Below are 14,042 nucleotides of genomic sequence, written 5' to 3' on the forward strand. Positions count from 1 at the left end.
CCCAGTGCTACCCATGGGAAAGTAGCTGACCAGGTACCAAATCAGAGCGGCCAGTTGGAAGATCGACGAGATGAGGGTGAGGAAGGTGTTATGTCGCTGCAAAGAGAGAGTCAGCGACGCTGGTCATCTTGGAGTACGAATCTTGAAAACAGCTAGACAGGGGGGTGTGGTCAAGATGCGGCATCTGCGGTATATTTGTTGCCCCGAGCTCACATGTACCACGCACAGTGATGTCATGCAGATCTAGTTCCAGACCAAATGCACGCCAGATCGAGGTGCAGCTATAACGCCTACTAGCGTGGGCGGCAGAGGTGCAAACAGAGACTAGGAGACGACACCATCCCCATCAAGACATAGCACGTAACTGAGGACTGAAACATGGACTTACCCCGACGGCGAAGTATAGAGTCATGGCAATCGCCCCAAAATAGGCGGCAGTAAACGGTAGTCGTGGTCCCGAGACCAGGTGTTTAGCGTAAACCAGGGGTCCCATGAGAACTGCCCATGACAGCAAAAACAGTAAGGAACCCACAGACCATCTAATGAAAAACCGGTTCTGTCAGCCTCAAAGCATTCGGACTCTTCGCAGTGAGTGGTCGCCGACAACATGCAGGACAGATGCTAGGCCCGATCGGAGTGCGTGGCCCTCAGCCACAAGTCTTACACCGCCGCGTGCACGGGACTCTAGGAATGTGGTGGTGTAAAGGAGCCCTGCGTGGATCCAGAGAGATGGGTCGGTATTTGGAGACTTACAGGATGGCAAATTTGCGGGGTTTGAGCGAGAGCACCGGGAATAAGAAAAAGCAAATAAAGAAACAGACCGCGGCGCCGGCATTGCATGCAATGAATACGAGCATACGATCCCACCGACTCACTAGTGCGATATCAGCCTTGTGAAAACGATGGAAACAGAAGAAGACAAATGAAGTGCAAGAAACGGGAATAAGAACGGAAGCCATAGGCTTCCGTGGCACCCGTTCTGATGCAGGAACTGGATCTCCGTCACCTGGACTAGGCAGTGCAGAAAATCAAGGAATAGGGATCCTCCGGAGAATCGGTCATATGTTCGGGGACTTACAGGCGAAGAAATTATCTTCCTCCTCCCGTCGACTTGCAGCCGGGAGGGGAGCTCCTGGAGCTTCATGAGTGGGTAGTTGCACGTATCCCTCGCCTTGACCGAGTGGATTCCATGACTGTAACCGAGATAGGAAAGACGTGGACGAGGCGTTAGTGCGTACGGGGACGTCTGGGTCTCTCCGAGACCAGCCCAATGAGTTGACTGAGTCGCGGAACGAAGTAGTCGCCATGATCACGACTCGCTTTCCCGGGAAACCTGTTTTCTTTTCTTGATAGAGACTGAGACTTTAGGCCAGTCACTGTTACTCCCGCGTTAGTGTAAACGGCGGGTAGACCAGTGGGAATGCACCCTGGGATGGCAAGCTGAGGAAACCTCTGCAGGGACTATGCACGACGGAAACCACTATGCGCGTGCAGATGATCTGCAGATATCAACGATGGAGGGTGGGAGAGGATGGCACCCGGGAAGGTGATAGGGCAAGACAATGCGGGCCAGATGACTTTGCGCAACCGGGGCTAGACTCCGAGCTTGGGGCACGGGGCAAAACTAATGAAGCGTCGCGGACACAGAGTCGCGTCGCGTCAATAAGCTTGTGATCGCCTTTTAGAACAGTTTTAAAAATGGCATTCAAGAGGTGACGACGAAGCTCTGTCCCCTCAGTTTAAACTCTAGAGAGGGTTGCTTGGACTCTCGACGTTGATAGGTTAAAGAGGGATATAGATCGAGCGGTGTAACGCTGCGTCCCACCAAGAATGACGGTGTCTTCCACCCAAGGTATGCAAGCCGAGACGGTAAATCCCGTAGTGACTCACAGCGGAGATCGAAATGGGAGGGAGGGGGGGGGGGGGAAAGGCTGCAAGATGATGGTCTATTGAACGGACGTAACGGTGCGATAACACTAGTTCGAGAGCGATCGTTTCTACACAGGCTGCCCTACTAGCCATTGTCAGATGACCCTCAAAAGGAGGAGAACTAAAAATGGGACGAAGGAGGGGGAACGATGGGGGCAAAGAGGGAGGGGGGGGAAGGGGAAAAAGAGTGTGTGAGTGAGGGTGGTCGGACGCGAGGCAGAAACAATGATGGTGCATACCGTGGATATTTTCGGTCAACGCTAGGATGAGAAGAACCTTGATTTTCAGAGTCGTGTAGACTTTGGTGATGACTGACTATTGTTTTTGTCCAGTTGGTCTCCCAATCATCCAAGTAGGTTGATAGACAAAAACGGAGGAATGGAGAGGTTGCTCACCTTCTCAGCTTTGAGAGCTCCTCCTGCACGGGGACTACTAACCAATCAGCATTCCCACAGCCACGGCTAATGCGGGCGGTAACTTCAGGCGACGCGGTGTCGGCACTAAACCCAAAGTGAGCTGATGATCCAGCTGAACAGCGATCCACCAATCATGAACTGAGAAGGAGCTTGAGGAGGGAGCAGCAATACATTGGATTGGTGGACAAGGGCGATCACAGTCCTTCATGTCTGAGGCCATTGGACAGGAGAGTCTCCGCCACCGCCCACCCGGGTTAATTTGTTTAGCGCCGTTCCCGCTGAACCATCCAAAGTGACGTATGGAGTACTCGTGCGAAGTGTATCTGCTAAGGCAAATCGGGATATGTATGAAAGTATGTACGTGCTAGCCTGAAAGTATGTACGTATGTATGTACATATGGAGTCTGAATGGCAAGGTGCAGTCTTCCCCTCCACGAATGTGGTTAGCCACCCGTTGTTCTGTACCCACTCTATACCTAGCAAATGGATCAGAAGCTCTTACGATACTCCCCATACAACTGCACTTGTTTAGACCCGGGGCGATCCAGCGTACCCCCTGTTGGGTCATCAACTTTAGCCTAGTCGATCTTTTCTAGAGCAGCCGTTGATTGCAGAAGTCTACTTGAACTTCAGATTACTACTACCGGAGTATATTCGGGGCAGTACAACGAAGGACTAGTCTCAAAAGTTATTCCCAAGTTGCGGTCTACAAGACTAGCCTACCACTAATTACGTAGATGGCATTGAATCCCACCTGCAATAGTCCCGATATGCTCCTGGTCCACACACCCCTCCGGCAGTTGTCAATGCCATGACCCCGCCAGTTATCGCATCTGAGCTTCCATTATCCTTCTTCCCGTGTGGGGATCGGATAAGAGACCCATCTAATATCCGAGGGCGAGTTGATATCTCCTCCGATCCCCATGTCTGAGGTTACATAATGGCCGCGGATAATTTATCCCCGTTGCGTTGGATGTTGCAAGCGCAATTCCGATGGTCCTCCTCCAATTAATTTTTTAAATTAACTGAATCATAACCCCACAGTAGCATTCGCAACCAGCGCCCTAAAACCAAGAATTACTTCCGTAACGCTCTTAGTGCTAACTAGTATCAGCGGGGAGACACTGCAAATTAATGGTCCTCCTTGCAGTAACCGTGGATTATCGGCCATGCACTCCGAACCTTCACGGGACGGCACGGGTACGGGAGCCAAACTACGCACTGCGTCGGGCTCCATTCCTCCGGACATGGGGTCGTCGATGGTAAATCTCGAGGAAGATGGTAGATACCATGGACGAGAAGATATACTCGTTGACTTGGGATAACAAAAAGCATTCGTAGCACACCGCTCTTTTGTGTTTTTCACTTTGACTCGCTATTCGAACCATGGTTCATACCTTACTTGACTTGGTACGCCAGTATACCGGACTAGGATATCACTGTCAAGAGATAAACATCTTGACATGCCATCCCTGATTGTCGCTATTCGACACTTTCAGGTTTTAAGGCCAGGGAAGACCGATAACCAATGCAATTCCTTGAAATGATTGGGTGGCCCCGGGTTTCTAGCATTCCGGAGGCATAAGGATGTACCCCCATGTCCCAGATTGATTAAAGGCGTCCCCCACATTCTTGGAGGTATTTCAAATCAAGGATGTCCCCAGATTGGTGGGAAGGAATGAATAGAAAATAGAAATATGAGCTAAGATAAAGAAAACGAAAACGAATAATCGCAAAGAAACTAATATTAATTCGGACCAACAGAGTTTGGGAGAAGACACAGAACCAGGGAACTGCAAAACATAATCGTAACAATTTGAGATCGAACAATCGACAACCGACCACATGAAATATCGCAGTTCGACTCGTACTAAATCCGGCCTTCACCTATCAGAGAAGGGTATCGCTCGGGAGGCGACAGAAACCCCAACTGCAGAGTGTCACGGACCGCCTGCTGGATGTCAGCCTCGATAACGCTCGGACTTCCGATCCTGAATTGATAATGATCCTCCCACTAGTCTCCCTCTAGGGTGGGATTGAGAGTTACCTTGTAGTAGCTAGTAACTAGCCTAACACCCCCCTCGTTTCTAGTCAGTCGAAGCACATAGTCCGCTTGGTGTTTAGCCGCTTCGGCACATGCTTCCAGCCTGTAGATCCCTTCAGTTGCCATTGCGAATGCTTAAATTCAAAGAGATGGATGGTACTCCTGGTTGGACTCGCTGAGCGCTGAGAGTTCGCACACCGACAGATAGACTTCAGTTGAGAAGGAGATCTTTTCCATCCACTCATCCCTTCCACATGGTGTTCCACGATCAGCCAGTAGGTACATTCCATACCGTTTAGACGATCCATACTATACCTGCATGGGAAAGGCAGGTCTCCAGGTATTCCTTATCCCTGTCAGCTATGATGTCATTCTCGGGGTTTGCGAGGTATATCATCGTATCCGATGATTATCTGCATAAAAAAATATAGGAGCAAAACAATATAATAACGTGATTATAATGAATAAAAGGAAACAGAGGAGGAGAGGGGGGGAAAGTAAATACCGAATAAAAAAAAGATAAACAGGGATTTGGTGCATTAATCCATTAATTAATGGGTGACTATGCCTTTCTGCCTATTAGCTAGCCTTCTTCCCCCATGCCCATTGATCATTCTGCCTGCTGAATGATCTTGGCATGTCTGGACTTTGCCCTAAGAGGGCATCTGATACATTCAGGCAAGCTTCGGTGTGCAGGTCCGAAAATAACAGCAGGACTTATTTTCACTCCTAGTAGAGAGAATAGCTCGACCAACGTGAGTCATGACGTCGTGTAGAAAGGGGGAACAGGTGACAAATATAGTAGTACCTGAGTGCTCATGGGATTGTGGTGGATGTTATTCTCCTCTATCCGGAGTGTGCTACCCTCCTTGTTGGAAGAATATCTGACCTTGGCCTCCACCATATCCAGTCGTATAGCCACACCCGGTCTCGTCGTCCAATATTTAGGTAATTTATTTTATTTATTCACTTTTAGTAAAATGAAGATTACTTTTTGAACTTTAATAATAATATAATAATAATCTCTTTTTTCTTTTTCCTTTGTCCTCCCTTTACCTCTTGGCCCTATGTATTGTCACATACCGAGTATCCATTTACCTTCATTGCCACTGGTCCACTTATTTTTATTTTTATTTCTTTTTTTTTTTTTTATTTTTTATTCCTCTTCTTTTTTATTTTATTTTATTTTACTTTCCTTCCTTGGTGTGGCAGCAAAACCTAGATATTGATAAAAAAAAATAAAAAAAAACAATTAAACTGGATTTTTCGAGAGGATCCCGCAATGCACGTAATTCTTGTAGTCAGTCTTGTTAAGCCTCGTTGATTTTTAAGATCGACAGCCTGCATGACCCTCACCGTGATATATCAAATGAGAGGCTCCGACAAACGCCTCCGAAGTCCTTTAAAGCCTTCGTTCCCTCGTTGTTCAACCCTCTTGTATCTCCTTTGATTTCCCTTTACCTGTTCGTCTTGATACTCTCCAACACAGTCCGACGAGGTCGAGATATCCATGCCCTATATTATTCGCTTTCCCAAGCGCACTGCAACGCATTTCGCTCTCATCAATTTTCCCTTCATGAAAGGGAACTCGAAGTATAACCATTCAGTTTGTGCACCAGTGCTCAAACCTCTTGTTCCTGCGGCATCTTGGTGCCAATCACCGTATATTCAAGTGAGTACTCATTCTCCTTTCGCCCCCATCCTTGGTTCCGGCGTATCCGCCATACTAGTTCATGACCATGCACTGTGAGGGGACGAGGCTCTTCATAGTTGCCTTGCCAATTCTTTGCTTCTTTTGCCTCAGCCGGGTGCAGTGATTGGGCTTTTGAGGCGCAAGTGGTCACTGCCACGTGCAAGGCACCGACACCTCATGTATTGTTCCTGTCTGGTTGCTTCGTCTGTCTCTACTTATACTTGTCCTTTCCCCAACTGGCATCGGTGGGGACTCCATGGGAGACAGTTCGATGTCTTTGCTAACCCTTCCCGTTTTATAGTCAGTGATCCTCTGATCGCTAGCTGCAGAACCGATCCTTGGTGAGTTAGCATGGTTTTTTATATTTCCACAGTTTCTTAAACACAACATCAATATCCTTTGATTCAAAATTTGCATTTTCAATTTTTTATTTATTTATTTTCATTTTCTTGATATTTCCTCATTGCCTTCGCATATCATCATCAAGGGAGAGTGGAAATGGCGTCATAGGCCAAGAGCACCTTCTGAGCATCATGTCTCAGGAAATGTGAGACGGAGACAATACCCCTCTTTTTGTCTCCCCTTAAGGATGCTTCAACGATGGTAGCGCGGTGCCGCTGAAACCCGAACCCTGTATGTTTTTCTCTTAGCGGGGACCGAAGCCACCGATCGCATCTTCAGGCCGTGGGGCGCTTATTCGACGATCCCATTGCCCAGACATCAAGGCCGCGGGGCACCATTCTAAGGCACACTTCATCTCACAGGCCCTGAGGGGAAAAGCACCTTCCCGGCTCACTCAAGCGGAGAACAGCGATCCGAGGGTCAGAAAAGAGGAGCCTGAGCCAGATGGAAAGAAAATAAAAGATTCAACCCAAACGGAGCCAAAGTCGATTTCCCATATTCAAAGGAAACCAAATTCTGGGGAAATCTGGCGACTCCTTTTTTTCCTTTTCTCCACTCAGGCACCGAACATTCCATTTCGGCCCAGAGAACAAACACGACAAAATAGTTTAATGCCGAGCGAGACCGCCTAGGCGGGAGGGATTGCCATTGCTGTCATTGCTTACCGCCTCTCTGTGTCTTCTCCTTGGTTGCTGCGCCGCCCCCACTCGGTGCCTTTTGCAGTTCCTATCAGTATCGCAATCCCTCTCTCGCTCTCTATCTCTTCTGCTCTCCCCACTTTCTTAATCGTCTTCTTGTTCTTTCCCTGTCGCATACAGACACATCATCTGTAACCGACTTCGAGCTTGGTTCACAGGCAAATCTCATCTCTGTCGTGCTCTGTCACATCCAAGTTCCATCCTGTCTCTGACCCACGTTTTTTTACCCTTTTTTTTAACCCCCATTGTCTTTTAACCCCGTCGCCTCCGGACCCAGTATTCTATTTCTGGTCACCTTTTTTTTTCCCTCCTTTGCCCACCTCGCTTATGGCCACGCATCCTTCTCGCCTCCTTTAGCCTGTTCCTATTCTATCGTGACCCCTGTTGGTCGATGTTATATTGCTTACACCCTTAATCTTTCAGCGTACCTCGTATTTCTCTTTGCGCTCGACAGTGCCACCTATTGGGTTGTGACTCCCGCCTCCCATCGTGGCATTTTCCGCCTTGTCCGCTTTCGACTCATACTTTCACCACGCCCTCGTTCTTCCGGGATTTGGCAGCAGCCATCCCTTGCGTCGCTGTGAATATCTTCCACTCATACTTTTAGCCGTATCCTTACTCAGTTACGAGGTATCTCTGCAGACTTTCATAGATCCTTGGTTGGTAAACCCGCAATCCCCTAATTTTCTCCTTGCGATCTCGGCGTTTAGCACCTTGGCGCACACGTTTACTGATGCGGTTTGTGCACCTTGCCTTAGATCTCCATTTGTGACTTGGCCCGATTGCTCGAAGACCGTTAAAGATCAACCCGTCCAACTCAACGCCCTATTATTTTAAGTCTGTGTACGAATCCGCCCGAGGATTGTCGTTTGCGAATCCATCGCGTTACTCGAGAAGTTGGAGTTGAGTTGCCTGTTCCGCATTATACTCCGGACAATTCAGATCTTGGATCGTAAGGGGTTCCCTCTGGAAACGTGCTTGACTTTCCTGTTCGGAGCTGCCAATCAGCTGCACGATGGCGGAAGCGAGTATTTTCATTAAGCATGATCCTGACGACCACCACAGTGACCACAAACATTTCATGATGTCGCACGCCGGTTATTCTATGCCCAATCAATACGGCAGCACCAATGACGGTGTTGACCCCTCCGAACTAACCATGCACAACAGTGGATTTATGCCATACAACTTTGGATCCCAAAGCTTCAACTTCGGCGGCAACTCCGGAATTGACACGGACGAGTTGCTCGACTTGGAAATTAACGGACAGAATGGCATCCAGCGCGCTGATAGTATGAACTTCCTCCAGGACCAGCACTCGAGCGCTGGGATCTCGATGAGTCACCCGAATCAGATGTCCCAAATGTACTCGAACACGCCGGATGGGGCTCCTATGCACAGTCCCTTCTTGCATAACAGTTTCAATTATGATCATTTCCGAGCCATGAATCAACAGCAGCCGGGTGCGCATATGCAAAATGCCGGCTCCCATTTCGAACAGAACTACATGAATACCAAGGGACGACCCACTCTGCAGACAATGGACCGTTCCGCTGATGTCCGTAGCCCTATGACACCCAAGACTCCTGCCTTAGGCGGCTTAACTCTTGGAACACCGGAGTCAGGCAGTTTCCCAACCGCTCAGCCCATCAGGACCGGATTGCACCCTCGACACCAAAAGACTCTTTCGAACCAGTGGGACGGTACACCCGGAAGTGCTCATTCATTTGGAGTGGAATCTCCCATCTCATCTCCTCCCAATCCCCACCACGTTGGAATCTCTGAAATCCTGAAATCGGGCAAGCATGCTTCCTTGCCGGCCAAGGTTGATACACACATGCCCGGAACTGCCCAGGATCTGGAGTCACAGGAAGCCAAGCGACGTCGTCGGAGAGCCTCACATAACCTGGTCGAGCGCCGCCGGCGCGACAACATCAATGAGCGTATTCAGGACCTGTCCCATCTCGTCCCCCAGCATCGACTAGAGGATGACAAAGTCCGGAAGCAACTCGTCAATAACACCGCCATGTCGAGCACTGGAGCCGGGTCCAACGCAGCCACGTCTTTGTTGGCCGGTGGCAACGGTCGTCGTGCGGCCGGCAACATTACCATGGGCTTGCCGATTGAAGAAAAGGAAAAGGGCCCGAACAAAGGCGACATCTTGAACGGGGCCGTTGGCTGGATGCGAGACTTGATGTGGTCGCTACATGTGAAACTCCAACAGGAAGCCGAACTGGCGGAGCTCATCAGCAGCCTGGGAGGCACGTGGCCATTCGAACAAACCGAGGAAGAGAAACGCATGCGCACAGAGATCCTAGATGCGTTGGAGAAGAATGATCCCAGTTCGTTCAGCTACAGCCGGGCGCCGGGTAGTGGGTTGCGAGTGCCGAAGCATACCAATATGGCTGGAGACCCTGTCGCATCCAACGGTGGCTTGAGCCCACAGAACTTGAACCCTTCGTTCAACAGCGGGGCTAGTAGCAACAGCGGGACCGGCCAGGCCCAGTACTGGAGCAGCTCCGGCCACGCGGGGATGAGCTTCAAGGAGGAAGATGAGTACGCAATGGAGATGAACTAGACATCTTTGATGGTGTTGTGCCCATCCGGGATTCTAAGAGTGCATGCCATGCATGACCTATTGCATACACGGCGTCATATGGAAGGAGCGATCCGGCGTACGCGGAAGTCTTGACATACCCAGACTAATTCTTTGATTCACTCGCCCCTAGTTCATGTGAAGTATTGCTTCGTTGCTTTTTCATTGTTGTGGATTTGCTGGGTTACGTTATTCCGTTGTCCATTATCGTTATAACCTCGCATGTCTGTCTTTTATATCAATGCTCCACCCGTTGTCATTTTGCTGTCTATTTTGGCTATCGTCCTCCTGGTTTATGCTTCTCTACTGCTCAGACTTGTTGCTTTTTCTATCTTTATAATGTTATGCATAATGACGGCCAAGACCGACTCGGTATCATCTGCTTTTTGTCTATTTCATCCAGAACGCGGTGCGAACTAGTGTTCTACTAGCAATGCTGCCCGTCTGAGAGGGGCTTCTGCATGCGTTTTTACATCGATACCCTTTCTCTTTTTTTTTGCCTGCGCAAGATTTCCTTTGCCCACGATGCGATTGGTTGTATCTCGGATGTTCTTTGCTGTGTTATATAATGGTTAGTCATACATCACTAAGGGTTTCTTTACTGGTACTGAATTCTAGACCCCAATTGCCGACTTGGTCCAGAAGTGTTTTCATAGTACGCGTAGCACACAGCCTGAGAGTTGTATCTTCCGAAATAGAAATCATCAAAAGACCCATTGACATAAAGAACATATATAAACTCTTTTACACCTCCATCTAAGCAAAAAGCTAGGTCTTTCTCTATTTGCAAGCAAAAGAAGAACAGACAAGAAAACAGAAGCAAATGCACTCAATCAGACATTCTCACCCCTCATAGTACGGAAGAAATCCATGACTCCCGTAAACACAACCAACAAAATACCACCACCAGGACCCAACCGAAGCACCTTAGGAATGAAACCCTTGTACAGCGCCCCGAATCCCTCCTCCTTCATGACCGTTCCCACAGCCGGCCAAGCCCAGTTATACTTGGGTGTCTGTCCCGCCACCTTAGGGCTATTCTGAATCCGCGACTTCACCACATCCATCGGCGTGTTGAGAATCGTACCCGCCGTACCACCAATCGTACCCGCGATGAGGTCGTTCCGCGTCTGCTGCGTCTTGTTGCCAGGCTCGACCTTAGGCAACTGCGCCCGGACCTGGAAAATACACCCGAAGTATCCGGCGTTCCAGAGAATGTGTCGCCACAGTGTCGATTCGAGACCGTTGTACAGAGCCAGAGGACCCTCGGTTTGCACGATCTTCTTGACTACGTCCAGCATGCCGTTGTACTTGGATGCGCGGTCTTGCAGACGGATCTTGACGAGCTCGAAGGGGACCACGACGAAGGATTCGGTCGCTCCGGCCGTTGCGCCGGTCAGGACGGCCAAAGATTGTGTTTGCTTGTCGACGCCGAAGAGGCCCCGGTAGAAGGATCCCCAGCTGTCGTTTGCGGCGAATTTGGTCGCGCGCTTGGGCGCTTCCATGAGGATCGGGGCGGAGATGCCGCGGTACAGACGGGATGCGCTATTTGCATTCGTGGTTAGGTTTGGGTTTGATTTGAGGGTTGGGGTGCGTAGGTGGGTTGGTGTCGGGATTGATATGGGCGGCTAAGTGCTTACCCCTCATTCTTGACGATCTTGCGCAGGCAGTCGAACATGCCCGTGTAGAACTCTTCGCCGGCGGCGCGGGTGCCGGATTGAAGTTGGCTGTGTGGGTGTCGGGTTAGATTGGTTTTCTTTGTTTGGGGGCAGATATGGCCTGATTGGGGAGCTTACACTCGGGTCTTGACGACGTCCAATGGGTACCTGGGGACATTCTTTTGGTTAGAATGGATATGATTTGTGACTGTGGACTTGGAATTGAGCATACATGACCAGGATCTAGAAATTGAGTCAGTTGATGTTGGTTAGCATGACAGGTCACAGCTCCGATAACGCACCTCAGACACACCAGCCACCGCACCGGCGGCGAACTGGTATTGGAAGGGGAGGGGCTTCTGAGCGTTGGCCGACATTGTCGCTAATAGGGAACCTGCAAGAGAGACTATGCAGCAATGGACAATGGAAGCTGAGTAGGAGGTGGAGGGGAGTGAAAAAAGAAAGGGAAGGTGATCACGCAAGTGTGCGAAGGAGAGGAGTTGGACGTCGGAGCGTATCGGACTAATTCCCGAACGGGAAAAATCCCAGCCCGGTGAGAATCCGGCGGCCCCACAAAGTTACCGACTTGCAAAAGCCCCACGGGGTGAAGATAAGTTAACAGGGTTTCTATTATTAATGAATGTTCAACTGGTCTTGCATTTCGTGGTTCTCGTTATCCATTCAAGTACATGCGTTCGTTCCTCATTAAATCGTCCAGAGTAGTCCTAGTAGTAAACTTATTCCAACCATCTTCATTCCTTCCGGGAGGTTTTTGTCGCCGGCGGAGTTCGTGGGCTGCTCCTTCGCCACCGTCCCCGTTGCTGTCGCCGTTTCCTGTGCTGTACAGCTGGAGCCGCACGCAAACCCTGTTGGACAGCATCCCCCACCTGCGGTGTCTGCGCAGCGGAACCACCCGCTCGCGCATCGTCCTGTAGTCGCTGGTGGCGCTTCCGTCTCGGCGGGGACCACAATGGTTCGGTCGTTGGTCGTGATCGTCGTCGATGGGGTCTGGGGGCACGAGCTAGTGTCACAGTCGCGGCCAGTCCGGCAGCATCCTCCCTGGTAGACAGCGGAACAGGCATAAAATCCAATGGGACAGATTGACCCAGTCTGGGAGGCGGTCGCGGTTGAGAGACTCGTCGGTCGAGCAGGAGGAGTAAACTCCCCGGTGGATTCAGACGATGACTTTGTCGTGCTGCTACTGCTGCTGCTGCTGCTGCTAGAAACTGTGCTAGTTGCGGGAACTGTGTCCGTGACAGTCGACACCATAACGGTCGAGCTCACTGTAATAGTCACTGTGTACACGTTGGCACCTGCAATTCATTAGCCCAAGCTCGTCATCTTATAAATTGGTCCAGACTCACAGCCACCGCTGACACATTCATATCCGGGAATACAGCAACCGCCGCCCAATGACGCAGGACAGCTAGTGTACCCTTGTTGACATGAACCAATAGTACCAGAGCAATTCTCTCCGTCCGGACAACACCCTACATCCCCAGACCCTGTATCGTCCACCAGCTCACAGGTCGATCCTGTACTGCAGCAGCTGTTCGGGCGGTTAATCGAGGTGCATGAATTTGTCCCCGCGGGGCATTTGAATTCTCTCCGAAGAAGCGGTGAGAATTGGCCCATCCATCTGTGGGAGTCGTAAAACTCACCCAGATCCAGAGGGTGGGATGGTTGATAAGGATATATCCGAGGGTGAAGACTAGATTGTCTCTTTTCTGAGGGTTGAGAGCTTTGTAGATCTGTCTGGTTGGTCTCTCCGAAGTACCAGTAGTCGAGAAAGAACTTCTCGCCTTCGTCGTCACTCATCTTCTTGATACCCTGGACGGACGTCTGAGATAGCTGGCTTTGAATAGCTGCATTGCGTTGCAAAATATTGTATGTGTCTAGATCTGCCTTTTGGTGGTAGATGGATGAGTTGCCGTCTGTCAGTGCCTGAACTGCCAGTGGTGCTGGTCCTAGTGCCCAGGCAAGAAGAGGGACGACCAGCATCTGTGCTTAGAATATCTGTTCTCGATGCGTTAGCCTCAGAAATGAAAAGGGCAAAATACAGATGAAGATAGCTATTTACCTAAACTACGGTAATGATGGATGTCACCAAAATATATAATTTCAACCGGACCAAAGGTGGATGCGATAAAAAGCTCTCTAAATCAAGAGTAAGAGAGATCGAAAAGAATGGAGGAAGGAATGACAGCAGATCGACAGGTATGCAGATCCTGTCCGACAACGAAATACAATCCTAGTCCACGTCTGAAGTTGGGTTGTCTGATTGAATTTAATCTTGAGGTGAACAAATCAGTGGCTGGGGATCCCGTGCTGAAACAGTTTTCCTTTTTTGGTAAGGTGAGGTGGATGCCTGTTTTTGAAGGCAGACTTACTATAATATCAAAATCCAGTTGAAACCTCCAACATCGATGTGATGAAGCATGACAAGCTGTAATGTAATCGTTCTTATAGATTCTTTTACGATATACGAAGGTTGTCTTAGGATGATTAATGTTAGCAACAGACACGGACTGTCAGCCAATATACAGAGGGTATTGAGTGCTATATGACTACAGCTAAGTAAATGACAAGAGCGCTGTATTGGCAAA

General features: G+C 49.6%; 3 protein-coding genes across 3 annotated transcripts; 1 reads left to right on the top strand and 2 right to left on the bottom strand.

Moving 5' to 3' along the window:
• Positions 1-8,266: 8,266 nt before the first annotated feature.
• On the top strand, positions 8,267-9,760 carry AO090012000876 (basic helix-loop-helix domain-containing protein; the record flags this gene model as incomplete). The annotated part of the gene is made up of 1 exon (XM_003190028.2): positions 8,267-9,760. The coding sequence occupies one exon, from the start codon at positions 8,267-8,269 to the stop codon at positions 9,758-9,760; it is 1,494 nt and encodes a 497-aa protein (XP_003190076.2).
• An 851-nt stretch (positions 9,761-10,611) lies between these two features.
• Positions 10,612-11,813, bottom strand: AO090012000877 (putative mitochondrial 2-oxodicarboxylate carrier protein; the record flags this gene model as incomplete). The annotated part of the gene is made up of 2 exons (XM_023236671.1): positions 10,612-11,406; positions 11,739-11,813. 2 exons carry the CDS (start codon positions 11,811-11,813, stop codon positions 10,612-10,614), a joined length of 870 nt encoding a protein of 289 aa, XP_023091575.1.
• A 328-nt stretch (positions 11,814-12,141) lies between these two features.
• On the bottom strand, positions 12,142-13,437 carry AO090012000878 (putative GPI anchored protein; the record flags this gene model as incomplete). The annotated part of the gene is made up of 2 exons (XM_001727771.3): positions 12,142-12,749; positions 12,801-13,437. 2 exons carry the CDS (start codon positions 13,435-13,437, stop codon positions 12,142-12,144), a joined length of 1,245 nt encoding a protein of 414 aa, XP_001727823.1.
• Between the last annotated feature and the right edge of the window lie 605 nt (positions 13,438-14,042).

Source organism: Aspergillus oryzae, chromosome 4 (genome assembly GCF_000184455.2).
Source record: "Aspergillus oryzae RIB40 DNA, chromosome 4".
In the NCBI taxonomy this organism is placed as follows: Eukaryota; Fungi; Ascomycota; class Eurotiomycetes; order Eurotiales; family Aspergillaceae; genus Aspergillus; species Aspergillus oryzae.